Below are 24,411 nucleotides of genomic sequence, written 5' to 3'. Positions count from 1 at the left end.
TTATTCAATCTCTATTTTGTATACTCAAGGTGATACACATTTATCAAATGTATTTCTTTTAAAATCTAGATAACATCTCATCAAATGAATAGACTGTGATTTTTTAATAGACTCTATCACTGACAGACATTGGATTTTATGTTATTAAACCATTTTTTAAATGGAGAAGAGGAAATTATTCAGTTAGTGAAATCTGAGTAGCTGCTGTGTACCAGAAATTCTCAATAATAATACTTTCTTTTGGAGGAATTTATTAGGTGTTTCCTTCTTGATTGCCAGCTAAGAGTAGAACTCTGAGAAAAATCTGGACTTGGTTAGAGATGAGAGGGTTGAGTTAACTTTGAAAGATGATAAATGATTTAAGAAGGGCAAGCCTGAGTGAGTGACTTCCCCTGGGGCTCCAGGGAACTGGGGGACCCCAGGGGAACATTGTGCATCCAGAGTGAGAGAAAAATACCAATGGGGAGAAAAGGCAACATCTAAGACAGAATAACTCTCTCCCTTCCTAATTTTTCCTTGAAATGTTCTGGACATCATTAGAAACACTGGCTTATACATGAAGAAAGCATGTATTAAGTACTTGTAAATGAACTTATTTACTACATGTGACTATAAGAAAGACAGCAAAGAACCAGTACTCCAGGCCATCTATCATGACATGAAAACTGCCCTAGTAACCAGATGTAGACAAAAGAATGAAAACAATTAAGCAGGAAGATAAGATCCCAGCGATACAGCATTGCACGATTCTCAGTAAGCTCTTTTTTCTTTTTAAGATCAATATGTTATAGACGAGGAACCCACTTGGGACATCATGGTCCGACAGAGCTACCCGCAGAAGGTGAAGCACTATGAATTCTGTAAAACAGTGATGCCACCTCTGGAGCAGGAGGCATCAAGAGTTATCACCAGTCAAGGCACTGTTGTCAAATACCTGTTGGATGGATCCACACAGGTAAAAGAATATGTTAGATAAATTACTCTTTCCTGCTGCAAAGTAAAATACAAACAAGCTAAAGGTGAGGAACAGTACTATGACAAGGAAGAGAAACAACTCATTTGAAAATGAATGATGCCTTAAAATGGCAAAGAATAATATAGTTGGAAGAAAAAACACTGCCTTAGATGCTATACATACTATACATACTAGATAGATATTGATAGAAACTAAACGTTTAAATATGTGATGAAGTTTTAAATGTAGTCATTAGAAAAATTGAAATAGGGTAAATAATTTCCCAATTACATAGGGGAAGGGTGAAGAATGAAAACGTAAAACAAGTCAATCTGATAAAAGATAGGAAATGAAAAGAAACAAAATAGAAAGTAAATGGAAAACAAAGCAATATTATTGTGCTGGTTATTAATCTGTTGTCTCTGAGCTCCAAATCTACCCTTCTATAACATGCTTTATACTGCTGAGTCTGGATGTCAGCAAATAGCATTTCTTTGAGTTATTTTTAACCTATTTCAGTTTGACACACAGTATTGTTAACCAGTTTCTTCCTCGTTTCTGAGAATACTGAAATTTTTTGCTTTTTCTTCAGATTCTCTTCGCAGATGGTACTGTGAGCAGTAGTCCCAATTCAGGGCCTGTTGGTCTTCCTGCTGATGCGCCAGCAAGCCCTCGCAGTGGGGACTTGATGGACATGGTTTCTCAGCAAAAATTGGAAACAGCACCATCAGAGACTGTCATCACAAAGAAAGGTAATAACCGAAGCCTCTCAATTTATAATGGATTTAATAAATCCAAGGGCTTAATAAATGCTCAATATTATTATTACACTTATCTTTTCATTGAATACATGCAAATTTTAGTGGGAATCACAGCATTACACATTGTTTCATGAATTGCTTTTATCTCTATGTAATAAATAGCAAACATTTTCCTATGTCATCATGTACCCTGACACGACATTAGTTCTAATGCCTACACTACTGTTTTAGGGTTAGATGAGTGATGAGCGATATCAAGTCTCTGTATAGGCTTCTCTGTCTTTCTCTTTTCCCCGAAATCGCAAGAGGGCCACATCAGCTCCAGGCACGAGGGCCTCATGTCGTAACTTCCAAAGCAGAAAGGAAAGAGGGTGAACACAAGAGCTTTCAAGTGTCTCTCTTTATCAGGGAGGAAAATAGCCCCAGATTACACCAGTCTCCCCCACCCCCAGTAGGTCTCCTCTTATATGTCATTGACTAAACCTGGTTGGGGACCTAGGCTGGGAAAACAGCATCTGAAACTTTTGGCTTTTTTTCTCAGGAGATGAGCACTACTAGTAAGGAAAAAGGAAGGTGGAGAAGAGTTGTGTAAGCAATCAACCATGTCTGCCATAATATAAATTACAGACTTGCTCCCCTCCAAGACACTTGCAATTTATGCCCCTACCTCCAGCACAGTATGAAAGTGTCTGCTTCCTCATACCCTTGCCAATGCCGGGTATTGTCATTCTTTTCATGTCACTCAGTTTGATAGACAATTAATGCATCTTATTATTATATTAATTTGCATTTCATTGATTACTGATGAGATTAAACATTTAAAGATGTTTGTTGCTTTTTTTTTTCTTTTTGTTAATTTTCTATTCCCATCTTTCCTTGGTTTGCTGTTGGGATGTTCATCATTTTCATTTTAAGAGATCTTCATGTATAGGAGACATGCGCTTGTGTACTAGGCACAATTATGGATACTTCAAAATATTAAATCAGTGAATACTCACAACAACTCTGTAAGGTGTGTATCTTAATAATATCAATTTACAAATGAGAAAATTGAGACACAAAGAAGTTAACTAACTTCCTTGAAGTCTCTCCGCTAGTAAGTGGTAAAGCTCGGATTTGAGTCTGGGCAACTAACCCCTAAATTACACTGTCTCTCAGGCATTACAAATTTTTCTCAATTTCTCATATGCCTTTAATGATCTGTGAGACTAAGATTTAGTCTTTTTCTCTCAGATTCACACATCTCACCACGGTACTCAGTAACATTGTATGGAGGCAAAGTGAATTCTTTTTTTGATAAATCAAAATTTAGTGAAATGATATACTGGATCATATGGTAGTTCTATTTTTAGTTTTTTGAGAAACCTCCATAACATTTTCCACAGTGACTGCACCAATTTACATTCCCACCAACAGTGTACAAGTGTTCCTTTTTCTCCACATCCTCTCCAACATTTGTTATTTGTGTTCTTTTTGATGACAGCCATTCTGAGAGGTGTGAGGTAGTATATCATTGTGGTTGATTTGCATTTCTCTGATGAGTAGGAATGTTGAGCATCTTTTCATATGTGATATCATATGATATTTGTCTTTGACTTACTTCACTTAGTATGATAATCTCTAGGGCCATCCATGTTGCTGCAAATGGCATTATTTCATTCTTTTTTATGGCTAAGTAATATTCCATGGTATACATGTATGACATCTTCACACCAGTCAGAATGGCCGTCATCAAAAAGTCTACAAACAGTACATGCTGGAGAAGATGTGGAGAAAAGGGAACCCTCCTACATTGTCGGTGGGAATGTAAATTGGTAAAACCACTATGGAGAACAGTATGGAGGTTCCTTAAAAAACTAAAAATAGAACTATCATATGAAGTAGCAATCCCACTCCTGGGCATATATCTGGAGAAAACCATAATTCGAAAAGATACATGTACCCAATGTTCATTGCAGCACTGTTTACAATAGCCAGGACATGGAAGCAACCTAAATGTCCTTTGACAGAGGAATGGATATGGTCAAGTTTTTAAAAAAATTCTGTCTGTGTTTGAAAAGTTGAACACTGCATATATCCTGCAGCTATTGAGTACAGAGTTCTCTTTTTTTAATTTAATTTATTTATATTTATATATTTATATATATATATATATATATATATATTTATACAGCAGGTTACAGAGTTCTCTTTATATCTGTTAGATCAAATTTGTTAGTTGTGTTGTCCAATTTATATCCAGGTTCAGGAAACTTCTCTGTAAAGGGCAAGATAGTAAATGTTTTAGACACTTGGAGCCATATGGTCTCCATCACAACTACTAACTCTGCTATTGTAGCGTAAAAGTAGCCTTAGAAAATACATAATCAAATGAGCATGCTGTGTTGTGTTCCAATAAAACTTTTATATGGTCACTAAAATTTGAATTTAATATAATTTTCATTCATAACAAAATATTCTTTTGAATTTTTAATTATGTAGAAATGTACAAAGAATTATTACTTCACAGACTGTACAAAAACAGACAGTAGGCCATATTTGCCTCACATTCAAACTTTGACCTTTCTTGTTCTATATCCTTATGGACTTTTTAATGTACAATGTCAACTTATTCAGCAGAAGTATGTTTAAATTTCCTGAAAGGGTAGAATAGCCTCTTCACTCCTTATACTTTAATCCATATTTCTTTTTTCTGAAATAATTATATCTTTTTTATAGTTCTCAGATTTGCCATTATATATTTTGAGGATATGATTTTAGATACTTACAAATTTAGAATTATTTTATCTTCATGGGGAATTTAACTTTTTATCAGTACACAATGACTTTTTATTCTAGGATTCTTTTTTACTCTAATGTTGATTTTGCTTATATTTTTATAGCTACATCAGATATTGTTTAATACTTTTCCAGTATAACTTTTCCCACACTTTATTTTACTTTCTATGGTTTATGTTTAAAAGTCTGTCTTGTGAGCAGCATATAGGTGTATGTTTTAAAAATTAGACATTTTTGTCTTTTAACTGGAAGTTTTAAGCTATTTATTGCATAACAGGTATTTTCTGAAAATGTCTTTATGTTGTCCTCATTCTTGAAAAATAATTTCACTGGTGTAGAATTCTAGATTGACAGGTATTTTCTCTCAGTATGTGGACAATAATTCTTCATATTTTTCTTGCTTCCACTATTGCTGTTGAAAAGTTGGCTGTCAGTCTAATTGTTGTTAGACAATCTAACTGCCTTTAAAATATTTTCTTGGGCTTCCCTGGTGGCGCAGTGGTTGAGAGTCCGCCTGCCGATGCAGGGGACACGGGTTCGTGCCCCAGTCCGGGAAGATCCCACATGCCTCAGAGCGGCTGGGCCCGTGAGCCATGGCCGCTGAGCCTGCGCATCCAGAGCCTGTGCTCCGCAACGGGAGAGGCCACAACAGTGAGAGGCCCGCGTACTGCAAAAAAAAATAAATAAAATAAAATAAAATAAAATATTTTCTTTTTTATTATAATATCAATATGATTTAACTAGGGGTGGATTTCTTTTTATTTATCCAAGTGGGAATACATTGAGCTTCTTGAATCTGTAAATTAGTGTCTTTCATTCCTTGTGGAACATTCTCAATATTATCTTTTCAAATATTGTTTATCATCCATTTCTTTCTCTTCTTCTAGAATTCCAATTAAATGTGTATTATAGAGCTTTTACCTCTCTTTCATTACTTCTGTCACATTGGCTCTCTGAGCTTCATTCTAAATAATTTCTACAGGTCCATCTTTTAGTTCTCTTTTAATGCTCTGGAAATACAAATAGGTCCAAATTAAATCTTAGGTCAATGGAAAGGCTTAGCTAAATATATCTGTGCTCTTTGGTTCCCCCGATTAGTTGAGTCTGCATCTTACACCAAGATCCATGCCCCGATGCACATTTCATGGTCTGAATCTAAAGGATCTTCCTGGAGGCAACAATCCTTTACTATATTTTTTGCAATTTTTTTCTCTGTCTGAGTTTACTTCATCATTGAGGCTTGGCAACACTGGCAAATTTTGCCTACAGATTACTCATTATTATTCATACAAATGGAGTAAATCTACCTTGATAGAGGGATTGAGATAATATTTACAGGGTTCCATGAGGGTTTCTTCAATTCTGTCTTCCTGTTCTAATTGAATGGGGGTGGGGAGGGGTTGAGAGGGGGATGTGTATCAGATGATTATCAATGTAGTAATTAAACTGTACAAATCCTCTCCGTATGAGAGGCCAAGGATATGCTTGATTGATAATGTTCTCCAGATCCAGAGCTGAAGAAAGATGTTTCCTGTGACTGAAAAGAATGACAAAATCAGAGGAATGAAGAGTTAAAATTATACTCTATTATACTAGAATATAATAAGTCAAAAAAAAGGAATTTGAAAATTTCAGAGATACACAGGAGAAAATGGAGGCTTTGAAAACCAGGGTACAGGACCCTAAATCTGGAATCTAGAGAGATGTAAGCAAGACCTAAAAGTGTACAGAAATTGACAAGAATGGGTATTATGCCATGGAGAGTGAGCTGTGTATGCATGTGTATGTTTTGGGGGAGGTGATGGGAATCCAGCCAAGGTTCAAGTGCCAAGATTAAGATATTCATAACCTGAAATTTTTGCTTCTTGAGAAATAATATAATTGATGAATACCACTTAGAATTTCTATGTGTCTGGGGTAACCTACACTGTATTAAAACTTAATGAATAATTCTATATGTGATATTATAGTTATATTGTTGCATTTGATTTTTTTTAATTTTTAAAAAAAATTTTAAATTTTTGTTGGAGTATATTTGATTTGTTGTATTTGATTTTACTTGAACTTCCACAGGAAAAAGTCAGAAAAATCAGTCATCAATGGCACATAAAAATGAAAGCCATGAACCTCCCCCAGAAACAATTCAAACAGTAACTCCTGTGGAGGTTCACTTAGGCACCTGGTTTACAACTACACCTCAAGGAAATCGGATTGGCACCAAAGGATTAGAAAGAATAGCAGACTTGGCCCCATTTTTATCCTTTAAAGCCACAGATCCTGTCAATGGAACGGTATGGCAAACTATTATATATTACAAATTTTTCTAAATCGTTAGGGTTCTGAAACAACACATGGAGGAATACCTGTCAAATAATAAAATTTCAATAACTATTTGTTAAGTAGTGGATGTATGGATGAATGGATGGATCCATCTTTCCAAATCTAAAAATATTGTGTGGTTCATTTGACCAGTGTAGTGTATCATGAAATATTAATTCTTGAAGTGAGAGACAAATCATGAATTTTCTATTCCACTTTTAAGACATGTGATTAATGATATCCTATATTTCTTTATGTTGAATGTATTTGTTTATATGTCTTATCTTCTAGAAGTGAGGGGCTCTGATTTATTCCTACTTTTTGTGTGTACCAGACATGAATTATAGAAATTTGTTCATGATCCTTGACTTCAAATAATTTATGGTATATTTAATGAGATGCCCACATTAAATCACTCAAAAATTCAGCACCACCACAAAGCAACTATAAAAAAGATTTTATTTATAACTTAAGAAAAAGTGACAAATGAGTGGTATAGTAAATAACGGTTTTGTTTATCTGTCAAGCAGATGTGAAATTGAAACCCCTGGGATGCACAATAGCATTTTCTATAGGCTTTCTATTAGGGGTTTTGCATACATTCTCTCATTCAGGCCTCACACCAGTGTATATTATACTGATGAGGAAGCTGGGCCTCAGCAAATTAAGTAATGTGACCAGGAAGTGCTGGAGCCAGGTTTAGAACCAGTCGTTGGGACTAAAAACTGGGCTCTTTCCATTCCTCAGCTATTCCTCTAATATCTTATGTGGAGCTTTGCAGCACCCTCTAAATCTAACAAGACAAAAAATTTCCTGCATGCCTTATTTCTGGTTTCTGGACTTCCAGCACTTGTTTACAACCACATGCTGATAGTCAAAAGCAAAATGTCTGCTTGCTATTGAGATAAATTCCTTTATCTAACCAAATGCATTTTCCTTTCTTCTTCAGCCTACTTCTGAAATAGTTTCATAATCTCTTACATTGTTTGCTTGTTCTCTGTTGTGAGACTCAAGATACATATCATCTCAGGATGGGTTTTTTTTGGTGACTTCAAATGACTCACTTTAATTCAGCCCTGATACAGATTATTTGGCATAATATGCAAAGTTGATTACTATTTCTTAGTTAATGACACTCAATTTCCTTTATTGATACCTAGCACCATTATGGAAGCACAAATCAAGATCCAAGAGCCTGGATTCAAGCATAGACACCCAACAGTCAAATCACAATCACAACAATAGTAATAATATTTATTGAGTGCTCACTGTGTGCCAGGCCCTGTTCTTGGTGTTTTCCACATCCTAACTTGTTTAATTCTCACAACAAACTATTGTTGTTTCCATTTTACATATGAGACAACTAAGATACAGACAGGCTAAATAATTTTTCCAAGATCACACAGCAGGTGGTAGATTCAGAATGTGGACCCCCAGATTGTATTCTAGGTCTCATATGCTTAACAATTATGTAAATAAGGGGCAATGATCATATGAAACAAAATTGAGAATTGATGTGTGTTTTCACGATATCTGACATGAAGTATCACATTTTAGAGGAGTGCCACTGACCTTGCTGTGAGGCAGTCATGGGTTTGAACCCCAAGTCACACTTCTTACTAGATATATGATTTTGGATGTTTCTAATCTAGATTTCTTTACTCCTAAAATGGAAATAATAATCATTACCTAAAATAGTTGGGAAGATTAATACCAGATTTAGCACCATCAGGTGTTCAGTAAATATCCTTTCTATTGTGTTCTTGCCACCACTAAAGATAATGATTATCTTACCCTACGGTGATCAGAAAATGTCAATGTTATGTGGTGTTATAAAATGTTGGAATAATTGTAAATAATAATTTGTAAATATCTAAACTAGATAGGGAATTCCCTAGCGGTCCAGTGGTTAGGACTCTGCACTTTCACTGCCAAGGGCCCAAGTTTGAGCCCTGGTTGAGAAACTAAGATCCCACAAGCTATGCGGCACAGCCAAAATAAATAAATGAGTTAAAGAGCTAGTATTTATCATTGCTAAGTTGATGACCAATTAAGTGTGAATTACTTTACCAGCATTATCTCATTTAATCCATATAACATCTCTGAGGAATACTAGCGTTGGCTCCATTTTGTAGATAAGGAAACTAGGGCCCAGAGAAGGTAAGCAACTTGCCTAAATCACCCAGCCAGCTGTGGAACCAGAATTTGAACTCAGGCAGCTTAACTGCAGAGTCCATGCTCTTAGTCACTGCATTCTACAGCAGTATTTCTCGTTATACACATTCGATAGATAGATAGATAGATGATAGATAGATAGATAGATAGATAGACAGATATACATATCTATATCTACCACTGGCTGAGAGTGCCAAAGATAAGAACTTAAAATAATGATCAGTGTGCACTTCTCTCTTATAGTGATTTCTGCCTACTATAAAAAGATTAAAATGTAATTATGACCTACTCCCAAAAGCCCGAGACACTTGAGTCAAAATATAGCTAACAAACTCACTCTCATATCCATCTGAACACTTCAGTGCAAATTGTAAGTTAGGACTGTATAAGTTAGAAAACACTCAATTATTTAAAAATATGCATTATATAATTTTAATACATTGTTGACAGTTGGGGTCTCCAGAAGCAAACACTGAAATGAAGTTTGTGGTACAAGATATTTATAAGGGACACCATTTGTGAAAGGAATGGGGAGAAAGCAGGATTGGACAAAGGAGAAGCTGAGCTGTGATGCAGACCCCACAAAGCCTTGGTTAACTGGCAGGAGCTCAGAAGCCAGTGTCATCTGTCCCAATGTCCCAAGTCTGGAAGTAGGAACCATATCGGTGTACCCCTGCCTCACTCAATCACTGGACCAAGTTCACCTGGAACAATGTGAGTCAGGCAAAGCATCTCTCTGCAGCTGAGGCAGATGCTGGAAGAGCTGACATCTGGAGGCTGTTTGCCAACTTCACTCCACACAGCTGGGGAGCAAATCCTGTCTTGAAGGAAGATCTGGGCTATGCATATCCATGCCTGCCACATCTTCACACACACACACACAGCTGGGGGTTTAGAGCTTCTCTGGTGAACCATTTCACTACAGGATACAAAGGTCTGAGTGTTCTTTCAGACTGGAGTACTTGCTAGGACTAAATGAATATTTTCTATGTTTCTTACTCTAGTTCACATACTTAAAACCCTTCACTACTGATTTGACTTCCTTGGGATAAAGACTGTGTCCTTAATATGGCTTAATAATCTTCCCAGTTTGGTCCCTCACTCCTAACCTTGCTCTCACCACTCTGCCCATTGCTCCCTGGGATCCTTTGTGTCTAGCACCCCTTTTACCCATTGCTGACCCCCTGCACCGACACACAAAATCCAAGTTCTGGCATTGCTTCCTCAGGGGAGACCAGACCACATCAGAACCTTCACTACAGACACCAGTGGTCCCTTGCTTATCTTAAACTTGTAGTTTCCAAGGGAGCAGGACCTGGGACCATTTTCCTGGACATACCTGGGTCAGATCAGTCCTGACGTTAATTTTTACTCACAAATGTGCGACCATGGAAGAAGCACCAGTTTTGAAGTCAGACAGTCTTAGTCCAGCATCAGCTCTGGCACATGCTGAGTGACCTTCAGCAAGTTTCTTAACTTCTCTAAGCCTGAATTTCCTCATCCATAAAACGGGGGGATATCATTGCCTGCCTCCCAGGATTGTTATAAAGATTAGATCAAGTAGATGAGATAAAACTTTTACTTCTAAATAACCAGTATTTTGATGGTAATCAATGGGGTGTAAAAATAAGCACACTTGGGATTAACCACCTGACCAAATGATGGTGCTCTGCCTTTGTATGTTCAGGTTATGACAACTCGAGAAGACAAAGTGATCATCATTGAAAAGAAAGATGGCACTCGGGTAGTGGATCATGCTGATGGTACCAGAATCACAACCTTTTATCAAGTTTATGAAGATCAGATTATTTCTCCAGATGATCAAGAGACAGGTACTTTTTTTTTCTTTTTTTTAATTTTTCTTTTAGATTGGAGTATAGTTGATTAACAATGTTGTGTTAGTTTCAGGCATACAGCAGAGTGATTCAGTTATACATATACATGTATCTCTTCTTTTTCAAATTCTTTTTCAAGTAGATGACAATATTCTATGTCTTTACAATAAGATAGGTAGAAACCTCACTGATTTTTGAAAATACACATAAGAAAAATAATTTTTTTGAAGAATTCACGTCAACCAAAGAATACTCATGCAATCCAAATGAGGCCCTTTATTATGATCTTTATCCTCAGCTGACGTGGAATTGATAACAGCTCTAGTTGGCTGATGGATAGTAATAGTGCCTTTTCCATTTTTACCACTAAAAACAGAGCCTGGATTGGTAGCAACTAAAAGTTAATAATCATGACTCAACTGTCCTGCACATTAGATCTCAGACCTGTTTTCCTTTGATCCTTAAGGAATCTAATTTGCATACACAGGTGACCTCAGGTAGGTCCTCCTTCAATTCTTTCTGACAATTCTCATTATCAGAAAGGTGATATAAGAGAAAAGCCAGTGGCAGCTACTAATGAACCAGAGTCTTTCATATTATCTAAAAGCCTACCACCCTTCCAAAGCTAAATTTTAAAAAGATTTTTTTTTTTTTTTTTTTTTTTTTTTTTTTGCGGTATGCGGGCCTCTCACTGTTGTGGCCTCTCCCGTTGCGGAGCACAGGCTCCGGACACACAGGCCCAGCGGCCATGGCTCACGGGCCCAGCTGCTCCGTGGCATATGGGATCCTCCCGGACCGGGGCACGAACCCGTATCCCCTGCATCGGCAGGCGGACTCTCAACCACTGCGCCACCAGGGAGGCCCTAAAAAGATTTTTAAATAAAAATTATTCCGACTCACTTTTCTTTAATTCCAGAGTTTGTTTAAATGCTTCATTGCCAAATTAAGTGAAATAAATGGGCAAGTGACTGGAAAAAGAGGAACCTTTCCACCCTGCTAGTTAGAGTGAAAATTAAAAGAGCCACTTGGGTGGGCAATTTTTAAATATCTGGTAAATTGAAAATGTACATATCATACGATACACTAACTCTACTTCTGGGTGTATATAGAAAGACACTCATATATTTGAACAAGGAAACAGGTATAGAGGTGCTACTTGCAACACCAAGTTTAATATTAAAGTATTGGGAAAACAAATGTCTATCAACAGCGAAATAGAAAAATAAAATGTGGTATATGCTTAAAAAGGAGTACTATATAGCAATTAAAGGGAATGAAGTGCACATATACATGCACCTATTTACACACACACATATATATCAAGATGGCTAAAAGTCTCAAAACATTGTTAAGTTAAAAATTCAGGTGTAGAATGATACATAGAGTAATATATAACTTATGCAAATTTAAAGTACACAAAATACTATATGTTGTTTTTGATACATACATTTATATAAAAGTATAAAAATGGATTGTGAGAAAAAGGAATAAACCCAGAGATAAGGAGAGCAGTAAACTTCAACTTTATCTGTATTTTTTCTCTTATGTACATATTAAAAATGAAGCAAATATGACAAAGTATTAACAAGTGTTAATTTTGATTAGTGAGCATGAATAGTTAAATTATATTTTGCACTTTTCCGGATGTTTTCAATTTCTCAAAATAAAAAGAATGGTGAGAACAAAAGAGCACACTAAATTAAGAGATATTCTGGAAGAATGACTGTGTTGACATAAAGAGTAGCCCGCACTCCAGCCCCATGGAGTGAGTTCTCAACACTGGATCTTGACTTCGAGTCCAGATAGCCAGGAGGCAGGAGCACAGTCAGAGTCAGCCGGCAGGCATGTTCCCCATGTGTGCGTCCTATCAGACCTGCTTCCCTTGCATTTGCCCACAGACGAAGGTCCTCAGAGGATCACCAGGCAGGTGAAGTGCATGCGGATTGAAAGTTCACACTACGCCACTGTCATCACCAACTGTGAGGACAGTAGCTGCTGCACCATCTTTGGGGATGGGACGTCTGTCATCGCAAAGCCACAGGGAACATACCAGGTGGGTCTGGGGGAGGATGAGGGGTGCCAAAGGTAAGTGTCAATTTGACTAAGAAAACCCACTCCTTGGGGGCACTGAACAGTCCTGCCATGTGCACGACTGTTGCTCTCTTGTCTCAGTGGATCTGAGAACACACTTCTCAATCTCTTTTCATTTATTCACCTTCTTTTTACAATCCATTCCAGAAAAACATAGTCCTGCTTGTCTTTAAATTCTTGGGTATTTGGGGATCAAGCTTATAAACCAGAGTGTATTTGCTGGGGATCCTTTATGTGGTAGGTGATGGGCACCGTGGGTGTTAGAAGCATTCAGTGCTGGCCTGTCCCTACCAGACCAGCTTCACCTCCGGCCACATCTTATTCATTCTCTCTCTCCCATCCTTCCCACCTCCAGTCTGTCCCCACTATACCTCATGTCCCCACAGGATGGAAGGACAGCTAGCCCAGCTGAAGCACAACTTTGCCTTTGGAGGGCTGGGGAGGAGCACTGTTAGAAACTCCTCGGCCTCCTTGCATTTCCCCATTAAACACAATCATCCGGGTTCAGCCTGTAGTCCCTTCAGTCTTAGAAGGATTTGCCTTTGCCTTTCCACTTGCTGGAGAAGGAACACAAGTGCCATGGTGTCACATCTAAGGTCATAGGATACTGAAAGCTTGAAGCCAGAAGATGATGGACAAAGACCTCAGTGACAAATGTTTGTTGCTGTGATAGCTGTTGAAGCCAGTTTATCCCTCCCATCTCTCCTGATAATGTTATCCTACCCGCTCTTTACCCTGTGCAGGTCCTTGTGTAGCAAGGAAGGTGCTGATAGTGAGAGATAACTGTGAAATGTTGCAGTTGGAGAAGGGAGTGCTTTTCTTCCTATATGGCATTCAGGATATCCAATTTTTTAGGCAGCATCCATATGCTGGTATCATATGTCCTACCAGATATGATGAGACTCTCCTAAGATGCTGTGATGAGGCCTTATTTTTATCATGGCCCCAGACTCTAATCATTAAAACTATGGGGGCAAAGGAATTTTAGCACCAATGACAGTAACCACTGAACGAAGAGACGTAACAGAAAAGAGATCCAACTTGGAGACCTCCAGTGCCTGACACTATTGTATAGCCGCTTGTTTGCCCAATCTCCTGAAACACAGACTAAGGAAGGATCAACCTTGATTGCTCCTTATTGAGAAACACACATATCTTAGTTCCCAACTGGAAAAAAAACCTCTAAGTAAGTTTAGCTGCACCTATTTTGTAATTCTGTGGTTTTATAGAATTGAAAGCTGGCATTCAAAAATACCTTCTGCCTGTCCTCTGCTGGACTTGGCACTTTTGTCATTTATTTCCTCACTCACCAGCATGAGAACATTGTGCAGTGTGATGAGGGAGGCCGGATTTTAGGCAATGTGTGAAAGGGAGAGTAAAGCTTGATATTGGCCACTATTGTACCTTGGCAGCACTAGAAAGATTATTCAAACATCAAAAAGGAGGTGGGTGTAACAATTGTTATCTTCTATGATTATAATGTGCCACAAGTGGGAGTGGGAACATCCACCCAGCTGGAGGATTTCAAGAAGACAAGATGACAAATAATGGGTCTGTTATCTGCCATGGGAAATCTTTCTCTGTCCCTGGGTTTTCTCTGTCCCTAAAACCTTTTTCCCTAGACCAGAAGACCTACTGTCTTTCTGGGGAAAGGTGTGTCTGTGTATGTGTGTGTGTGCTAGACTAAGCTTTTGACTACTTTTCTATACCAGTCTGATCCTGACTCCCTTGGGGTAAGATAGAGAAATGTAAGAAGGATTCTTAGGAATACTACTGAAAAGGACTTTAAAAGTTCTTGTCTTTATCAGTACTACCACAAACAAACATCATAATGGAGGGTGCCTTGTCCTCTACTCAGTGTGTGAAATCAGTTGAAAGAGGCAAATTTTATAGTAAATTCTGAGCACTATAGGTATGTAAAATCATGAGAATTTTATTTGCTAACATACATACATACATACATACATATATGAATCATTGCTATATTTTTCATGTTGAGTCTCTATGCTTCAGCACAGCTGTTTCTCCAAATTAACTTCCTAGAAGGCAGGCCATCTCCTTTTTATAGGTTTTCTTTTTGGCTCTTCTGTATGGTTCCTTCACCTATGGTATGTCTTAATTGTGGAAGTTATAAGCCATCTTTTTCTGTCCAGAGCAGCTTTCAGTAAATTACAGAGTCAATCTGACAGTTTGGATCCATTTTGATGAGGACCTGTGGAGGCTGGGAAAATTGAAAATTTAACCAGCCACCAGTGCCTACTCTAAAATGTGCCTGAAAACACAGAGAAGCCTCAGAACTCATCAAGGTCCAGTGGAGTTCTCTGGGCCTAGGGAATGGTGAAGAGTCAATATGAGAAACTTCCAGAAGGGTGGAGTAAGGACTTCTGAAAATCTACTCTCCCTAAAAACAACTAGAAACCTGGAAGTATTGTCAAAATCAACTTTTTCAAAAGTCTAGAAATTAACCAAAGGATTACAATATTCTGAGGATTGTTTATTTAAAGACCAAAAAAAAAAAGACTGAATCTTGCGAAGAACAAGAAGAATTGTGATTTCACTTGCCATATTCCCCTCCCCTCCCCCAGCTCCATGGTAGCCTTGAAAATCAACACTCACATGCAAAATAGCAGTGAAAGCCAGCAAGCCAGCAGCCACTGAAAGAAGAAGAAAAGATTTAGAGCTCCACAAAATATTGTCAGTGTTTGAGCTGTCTGGCCATTCCCTGGAAACACCCACTCACAGGGGTTGTCTTTATTTGATCCGACTCTGAGCTCACTAGATGGCTAATTACACTCCCTAACGCCATACACAAAAATAAACTCAAAATGGATTAAAGACCTAAATGTAAGGCCAAACACTATAAAACTCTTAGAGGAAAACATAGGCAGAACGCTTTATGACATAAATCACAGCAAGATCCTTTTTGATCCACCTCCTAGAGTAATGGAAATAAAAACAAAAATAAACAAATGGGGCCTAATGAACTTAAAAACTTTTGCACAGCAAAGGAAACCATAAAAAAGATGAAAAGACAGCCCTCAGAATGGGAGAAAATATTTGCAAACGAAGCAACTAACAAAGGATTAATCTTCAAAATATACAAGCAGCTCCATATCAAATAAACTAACAACCTTGTCCAAAAGTGGGTGGAAGACCTAAATAGACATTTCTCCAAAGAAGATATTCAGATTGCCAACAAACATATGAAAGGATGCTCAACATCACTAATCATTAGAGAAATGCAAATCAAAACCACAGTGAGGTATCACCTCACACCGGTCAGAATGGACATTATCAAAATATCTACAAAGAATAAATGCTGGAGAGGGTGTGGAGAAAAGGGAACCCTCTTGCACTGTTGGTGGGAATGTAAATTGATACAGCTGCTATGGAGAACAGCATGTAAGTTCCTTTAAAAACTAAAAATAGAACTACCATATGACACAGCAATCCCACTACAGGGCATATACCCTGAGAAAACCATAATTCAAAAAGAGTCATGTACCACAATGTTCATTGCAGCTCTATTTACAATAGCCAGGACTTGGAAGCAAGCTAAGTGTACATCAACAGATTAATGGATGAAGAAGATGTGATGTATATATACAATGGACTATTATTCAGTCATAAAAAGAAATGATATTGAGTTATTTGTAGTGAAATGGATGGACCTAGAGTCTGTCATACAGAGTGAAGTAAGTCAGAAGGAGAAAACAAATACTGTATGCTAACACATATACATGGAATATATAAAAAAAAGAATGGTTATGATGAACCTAGTGGCAGGACAGGAATAAAGATGCAGATGTAGAGAATGGACTTGAGGATATGGGGTGGGGGAAGGGTAAGCTGGGACGAAGTGATAGAGTGGTATTGACATATATACACTACCAAATGTAAAATAGCTAGTGGAAAGCAGCCACATAGCACAGGGAGATCAGCTCAGTGTTATGTGGTCTCCTAGAGGGATGGGATAAGGAGGATGGGAGGGAGATGCAAGAGGGAGAGGATATGGGGATATATTTATATGTATAGCTGATTCACTTTGATATGCAGCAGAACTAACACAACAATGTAAAGCCATCATACCGCAATCAAGATGTTAAAAAAAAAAGAAAAAGAAAACAAATAGAAATTTGGAAGATTCAAATCTGACCTAATCAGTAATTACATTAAATATAAATGGATTAACCAACCCAATCAAAATGCAGATATTGGAAGAATGGATTAGAAAGCATGATGCAACTGTATGCTGTCAACAAGAGATACACTTTATGGTCAAAGACACAAATAGGTTGAAAGTAAAAGAATAAAAAATATATACCTGCAATAAGTAATTGAAAGGGGAACTTGATTGGTTATACAAACATCAGACAAAATAGACTTTACAACAAAATATTACCAGAAACAAAGAGGGTATGTTATAATAATAAACAGATTACTCCATCAAGAAGACAGCAACTACAAACATATTATACACTAACAACAGAGCCCAAAACACATACGTATTTCCAGAGTTGTGCACTATACAAATTAAAGTGTCCAGTTAAATAGTAAAAATTGGTGTATTTAAAAGGAGAAATAGACAATTAAACGATAATATTTGGAGACATTAGTACCTCGCTTTCAGTAATGGATAAAAGAATAGATAAGATCAAAAGAATAATAAGACTTAATCAGCAGAATAAACCATGCAGACCTCCTAGACATGTATAGAATACTCCACTCAGTAATAGAACACATGCTCAAGTGTAAATGGAACATTGTCCAGGAAAGACCATGTGTTACACCACAAAACATGTCTCAATAGATTAAAAAGGATTGAAATCATACAAAATATGTTCTCCTACAACAATGGAATGAAATAACACACAATGGAATCAATAACAAAAGGAAGTTTGGGAAATGCACAAATATGTGAAAAATAACACAAAGAATAAATCACAAGGAAATTTAAAAATACTTTGAGATGACTAAAAATGACTAAAAATAAAATTAACATACCAAAACTTACTTGAAGCAGCAAAAGCTATATATATATATAGCTTTAAATGTCTGTGTATATACACATATATATATATCTTTAAATGTCTCTCTCTCTCTCTCTCTCTCTCTCTCTCTCTCTCTCTCTCTCTCTCTGTATATCTATATATATATCTATATATATATAGATATATATATGTAGCTTTAAATGTCAAAATGCCCATATTAAAAATGAAGATCTTGAATCAATAACCTAACTTTCCACCCTAAGAAACTAGAAAAAAGAAGGCAAACTAGACCCAAAGCAAGCATATGGAAGTAAATAGTAAAGATTAGAGTAGAAATAAATGAAAAATAGAAAACAATAGAGAAAAATCAGCAAAACCAGAAGTTGGTTCTCTGATAAATCTTTAGCTGGACTTACAGGGAGAGATAGACAAACAGAAGGAGAAAGAAGGGGTGGGGAGAAAGAAGACTCAAATTACTAAAATTAGAAATGAAAGAGAAGACATTACTACCAACCTTACAGAAAAAAAAAAGATTATAAAGAAATACTGTGAACAATTATACATCAACAAATTAGATGATAACCTAGATAAAATAGATTTCTGGAAAGGCACAAACTACCTAACCTAACTCGAGAAAAAATAAAATATCAAAATAGAACTAAAACAAGTAAAGAGATTGAATTAATAATTTTAAAACTTGCAGACAGCAAATCCCAGGCCCAGATGGCTTCATTGGTAAATTATACCAAACATCTATGGAAGAATTAACACTGAACAATCTTTCACAAACTCTTCCAAAATATAGATGAGACAGACAGTAATAAGCATTAGTGAGGATGTGAAGAAATGTAAAACCCTCATTAATTGCTAATGAGAATGTATAATGGCGCAGTCACTTTGGAAAACAGTTTGGCAGTTCCGCCAAAAATTAAAAATAGAGTTCTCATACAACCCAGCAGTTCTACTCCTGGGTAGATATCCAAGGGAAATTAAACATATATCAACACAAAACTTATACACAGATGTTGATTGCAGCATTTTTAATAATAATAGGACTGTGAAAACAACTCAAATGTCCATCAACTCATGAATAAACAAAATTTGATATATCCATACAATGGAATATTATTCATCCATAAAACAGAATGAAGTTTTTTTAGATTTTATTGATTTTAATTCAATTTTTATTTTATATTTTAATTTTATTTTCTATTGGAGTATAGTTGATTTAAAATATTGTGTTAGTTTCAGGTGTATAGCAAGGTGAATACATATACATATATTCTTTCTTTATCAGATTCTTTTCCCATATAGGTTATTAAAGAATATTGAGTAGAGTGTCCTGTGCTATACAGTAGGTCCTTGTTTATTATCTGTTTTATATATATTAGTGTGTATATATTAATCTCAAACTCCTAATTTATCCCTCCTCCAACCTTTCCCCTTTGATAACCATAAGTTTGTTTTCAAAGTCTGTGAGTCTGTTTCTCTTTTGTTAGTAAGTTCATTTATATCTTTTTTTTAGATTCCACATATAAATGATATTTGTCTTTCTCTGTCTGACTTACTTTACTTAGTATAACAATCTCCAAGTCCATGCATGTTGCTGCAAATGGCATTATTTCATTCTTTTTTATGGCTGAGTAATATTCCATTGTATATATGTACCACATCTTCTTTATCCATTCCTCTGTTGGTAGACATTTAGGTTGTTTCCATGTCTTGGCTATTGTAAATAGTGCTGCAGTGAATATTGGGGTGCGTGTATCTTTTTGAAGTATAGTTTTCTCCAGATATATGCCCAGGAATGGGATTGCTGGATCATATGGTAGTTCTATTTTTAGCTTTTTAAGGAACCTCCATACTGTTCTCCATAGTGGTTGTACCAATTTACATTCCCACCAACAGTGTAGGAGGGTCCCCTTTTCTCCACACAATCTCCAGCATTTATTGTTTGTAGACTTTTGGCGATGGCCATTCTGACCTGTGTGCAGTGATACCTCATTGTAGTTTTGATCTGTCTACCACAAGCCAACCCCTTCCGCTGGCCCTCGCTGCACAGGCTGGGACACCCCTCCCCCCTCTGCCCCCACCATGGAAAGTTAAGTTTGAAGAGGGGGGAAGAGAGAAACACGGACATGAAGAGGAAGGTCCATCTGGAGCTCAGGAACTGAACCCTGGCAGCTGTTTGAGAATTTGTCCTGGACAATTGCAAATCAAAGGATGGGAAAATTGAGGGCTTAATGGCTGAATTTGTGAACTTAAGAGTTCCTCAGTTTAATAAATGTAGGCTTGATTTCAGTTTCAAATCTCCCCAAACTACCTAAATTGAAAAAGCTTGAGCTCAGTGACAGTAGAATCTATGGAGGTCTGGATATGTTAGCAGAAAAACTTCCAAATCTCACACATCTAAACTCAGGTGAAAATAAACAGAATGAAGTATTGATACATGCTACAACATAGATAAATCTTGAAAACATTATGGTAAGTAAAAGAAGCCAGACAGAAGAGGCCACATATCACATGCTTCCATTTATATGAAATGTCTGAAATAGTCAAATCCATAGAGACAGCAGATCAATGGTTGTCAGTGGCAGGAGTGATGCAGAGTGACTGCTAATGGCATCAGGGTTTCTTTGGGGGGGTGATGAAAATGTTCTGGAATTAGTGATAATGTTTGTACAAATTTTTGAATATACAAAATCCACTGAATATACACTTTAAAATAGTGAATTTATGACATGTGAATTACATCTCAAAAAAAGAGTCTATCTGAACCAGAAGTCTTTATACAAAAGCTATTACTTAAGGACTGTGTCAGCCACCATAGGAATAACGATAAATAAAAGCTTCTAAAAGCATTTGTCCCATACTTTTACCCTCTTGGAGATGCTTCTTGCCGAAGAACATAAAAGGATTCCAATTGTTTTGAATAGTGCCAAGTGTGTTTACTTAAGTTAAAATATGTTTTTAATATTTTATATTAAACATCTGAAATAAGGCACAAAGCAATTACTTGGAAGAAATATTAAAGTGAGTAGATAAAATGTGAGACACAGGAGCAATTATATCCTAATCAGTCTGATTCCTTATTAAGTAGTCCTTCCCAAAACTTAAGTCTTCTCTTGTTTTCTTCCTGGAAACACAGTTTATGTCTGGGTTCTATGGATAATTTTTTTCCTTAAATGATTTTATAAATCCCTCAAATCAAACAAGAAATTTTTAATAATATCCCTCTTCCTGTTACCCTTCCAGGTGTTACCTCCAAACACAGGCTGTCTTTATATTGATAGGGACTGTTCAGCTATATATTGCCATGAATCAAGCAGTGATATATACCATCCTTTTCAAAAACGTGAGCAGCTGAGAGCTAGCAGGTACATCATGAAGCACACGTCAGAGGTTATCTGTGAGGTCATGGATCCCGAAGGAAACGCCTTTCAGGTAAAGTGCATCATTATTATGGAGAGAGAGGCTATGGCTTTCCTTTTGAGGTATTTCACACAAGAAAGCTCCCCCCCTGAGCTCCCGTGGTGGCGCAGTGGTTGAGAGTTCACCTGCCGACGCAGGGGACACGGGTTCGTGCCCCGGTCCGGGAGGATCCCACATGCCGCAGAGCAGCTGGGCCCGTGAGCCATGGCCACTGAGCCTGCGTGTCCGGAGCCTGTGCTCCACAGCGGGAGAGGCCACAACAGTGAGAGGCCCGCGTACCGCAAAAAAGAAAGAGCTCCCCTATAGCATTTTATCTTAGCTGCCTTGGGATTAGTTATCCATTAACTGCCAATACACTTTGGACAGCAGCAATGAATGTCAGTATCTTCAATTCTCAAGTGTACTTCATTAGGAGGTAGCAAATCCAACAATGAGGATGGTTGAAATGCTAAAGCCAAATAAGTAATTAGAACAAAAGGGAAAAAAGTTACTAACCATCTAAAAATAATGCCAACAAAGAGGAGTGATATAAATGCTCTGTATCTGGGTTCAAGTGAGAGAAAATACATGGGGCAGCAGGCAAGTCTGCTTAACTAGGCAGAGAATCCACAGTGAGAACTATCAGTTAGTGTGAAGGTTCCAGTAGGGCTGAGGATGGGGTGTTGGGAAGCCTGGAGAGGTGCTTAGCTATTCAGTGGTAGAGCTCCATCTTCTGTTTCTCTGTCTTTCCTCTTATCTCTAAGCCAGGCATTGGCAAGCCATGGCCACTTGTTTATATGGGCCCATGAGCTCAAAAAGCAGAGTGACTGCATTTTACATTGTTAAATGGTTGGGGGAAATCAAAAGGAGAAGAATATTTCATGACACATAAAAATTAAAAGAAATTCAAATTTCAGTGTCACTGTAAAATTTTACTGCAACATAGCCACACTCATTTGTTTACATATTATCTCTGGCTGCTTTTGCATATAATGGCAGAGTTGAGTAGTTGCAACAGAAACTCTACAGCCAACAAACCCTGAAATATTGATTATCTGTTCCTTGACAAAAAGATGTTTGCCAGCCCCTTCTCTAGGCACTTTTTTTTTCACTCCTCACCCAGTGGTGGAATTTCATGTGTTGTCTGGCGGGTGGTGAAGTTACTTTTTAGATTTGGAACTGTACCACAGAGTCCCCAACTTTGTTTGGGATGCAGACAAGCCCTGATCCAACTTAGTTTTTCTGTGCTAAGTCAGTGAAACTTCACAGCATGAGTTCAGGCTGCTAAGAGGTTTCAGTGTGCAATAAATTGAAATTGAAACCTAAAGCCCAAACCCTCTGAGTTGAAACATGCAAGCCAAACATTATTCTAGACATTGATGCTCTTCTTGGGCATTCCCTTCAGTGGCCTTTCAGCCTGACCACACCATATCTAGACAGTAGTAATGGCTAGAACAATTCTTCTCATAGTGAGACTCAATCTGTCTCCCTATATATCCATGAGTCCTAATTCTGTGCTTAGAATCCATACTATAACTCTTAATATTTCAAGACAACCGTCACATAAATAGCCTTCCCTCCATGTTTAAATCCCCAGTTCCCTGAACTTATCCTCAGAAGATAAGTGAGTCCCCTGCCATCCTAGTCACCTTCCTCTGAATGTATTCAGGTTTGTCTTCCTGTTTGTTTTCACAGTCTAGGTGTGGTTTGTAAGTGGAGATGTGCTACTAGGTTTTTACTTTTATTAACGCAATCTATACTTAGTGCACAATTCCTTACAAAGAAATATCCCTGATTTTCTGAGTATCCAAAAGATCACCTGCTGTCTCAAATGGGATTAAAAGAAATGTAAGTTTATGGCATTTTTCTTTTCTTTTAGTTGCTTATATACTATGTCCCTTAGGTCATGGCTGATGGTAGTGCATCAACTATCCTATCTGAAAACAATTTGGAAGATGACTTAAATGCAAAAGCTGAAGGCTATGACATGTTATCATCCACTCACCTTCATAAGAATCATCTGAAAATCTATGGTGAACATGTCCCCAGGTAATATGATAAAAATAACATCATGACTTTTATTTTCAATTCCAAGTTCAAGGAGCATTTTAGCTGAATATGTCAAGGGATTATATTTTTATTTCTTCAAATAGGTTTTTTGTTATCTATGCTGATGGATCAGGAGTGGAACTTCTTCGGGACAGTGACATAGAAGAATACCTCTCCTTGGCATACGGAGAATCAACTACCGTAGTTCTTCAAGAGCCAGTACAGGAACAGCCAGGTAGAGAATCCAGACTGGAACTCATTGTGTCCCTTTACCAGCTCTCATCCTCCTTATCCAGTCTACCCCCGTGTCATCTCTACTTTTTTCCCTTTGCTCGCTTTTCAACTCTACTTTTCACCTGGCCATGTCAACCTATTTATACAGTGATTTATGTTTGTACCACGCTTTATCTAAGCATCAACCTATATAAACTGTGTATGATCCCCCTCCTACCTATAAGCAGATTTGTATCTGCGTTTATATCTGTTAGGTATGTTCAGTTATGTACCTAGGTTCCTATTTATGTGTTTGTTTCATCTTGGTAGGGAAAACAAAAGTGAGTTATCTTTCATAAGTTCATTTTTTATCATTTTGAATGTGTTGCCTTGGTGCATTTAGTACAACAAGAGGAGAAAGTACATTTCACGTGTCAGTTAGAAAATCAACCTGAAATATAGGATAAGTTACATATTATATTCATTGGGCATTTACATGTTTTCATCAATTTGAAAGAAATTAGTGTGTGATTAAAAGTTAGAGACATATATTGCACTAAGTAAGAGCCACTGTATATGTAACGTGTATTTAAACACAGGAAAAAAAAACTTTCATGTTATCTGTGTACCAAAGCAATGTGCTATATCTAGGTTTATGTGTGTGTTTCCTTTTTATCTTTTCTCTGGTTGGTAGAATATATTTTGTGCTCATTTATGAATATGTCTGCATCTATGTACAATTGTATCTTTGAATGTATCAATGTACATTGTGTGATGTTATAAATTTGCCCTTTCTGTGTGAATATGGGGAGTGGGGAGCTCTGACTGGTTGT

At 37.2% G+C, this 24,411-nt stretch overlaps 1 protein-coding gene across 1 annotated transcript in view; it reads left to right on the top strand.

Annotated features, from left to right (window-relative positions):
• Positions 1-24,411, top strand: part of SPAG17 (sperm associated antigen 17) — a gene marked incomplete at both ends in the record, with an annotated part of 220,105 nt that overhangs the window by 148,740 nt on the left and 46,954 nt on the right. Inside the window, 8 exons of the mRNA XM_079698181.1 lie at positions 777-955; positions 1,548-1,707; positions 6,568-6,785; positions 10,676-10,820; positions 12,722-12,876; positions 21,161-21,349; positions 23,220-23,365; positions 23,470-23,600. Of these exons, the coding sequence (XP_079554307.1) occupies positions 777-955; positions 1,548-1,707; positions 6,568-6,785; positions 10,676-10,820; positions 12,722-12,876; positions 21,161-21,349; positions 23,220-23,365; positions 23,470-23,600 (1,323 nt within the window). The remainder of the gene's footprint in view (positions 1-776; positions 956-1,547; positions 1,708-6,567; positions 6,786-10,675; positions 10,821-12,721; positions 12,877-21,160; positions 21,350-23,219; positions 23,366-23,469; positions 23,601-24,411) is intronic.

Source organism: Hyperoodon ampullatus, assembly GCF_949752795.1.
Source record: "Hyperoodon ampullatus genome assembly, chromosome: 2".
In the NCBI taxonomy this organism is placed as follows: domain Eukaryota; kingdom Metazoa; phylum Chordata; class Mammalia; order Artiodactyla; family Ziphiidae; genus Hyperoodon; species Hyperoodon ampullatus.
The sequence above is the reverse complement of the archived record's forward strand: the minus strand, read 5'-3'. Positions and strand labels throughout refer to the sequence as shown.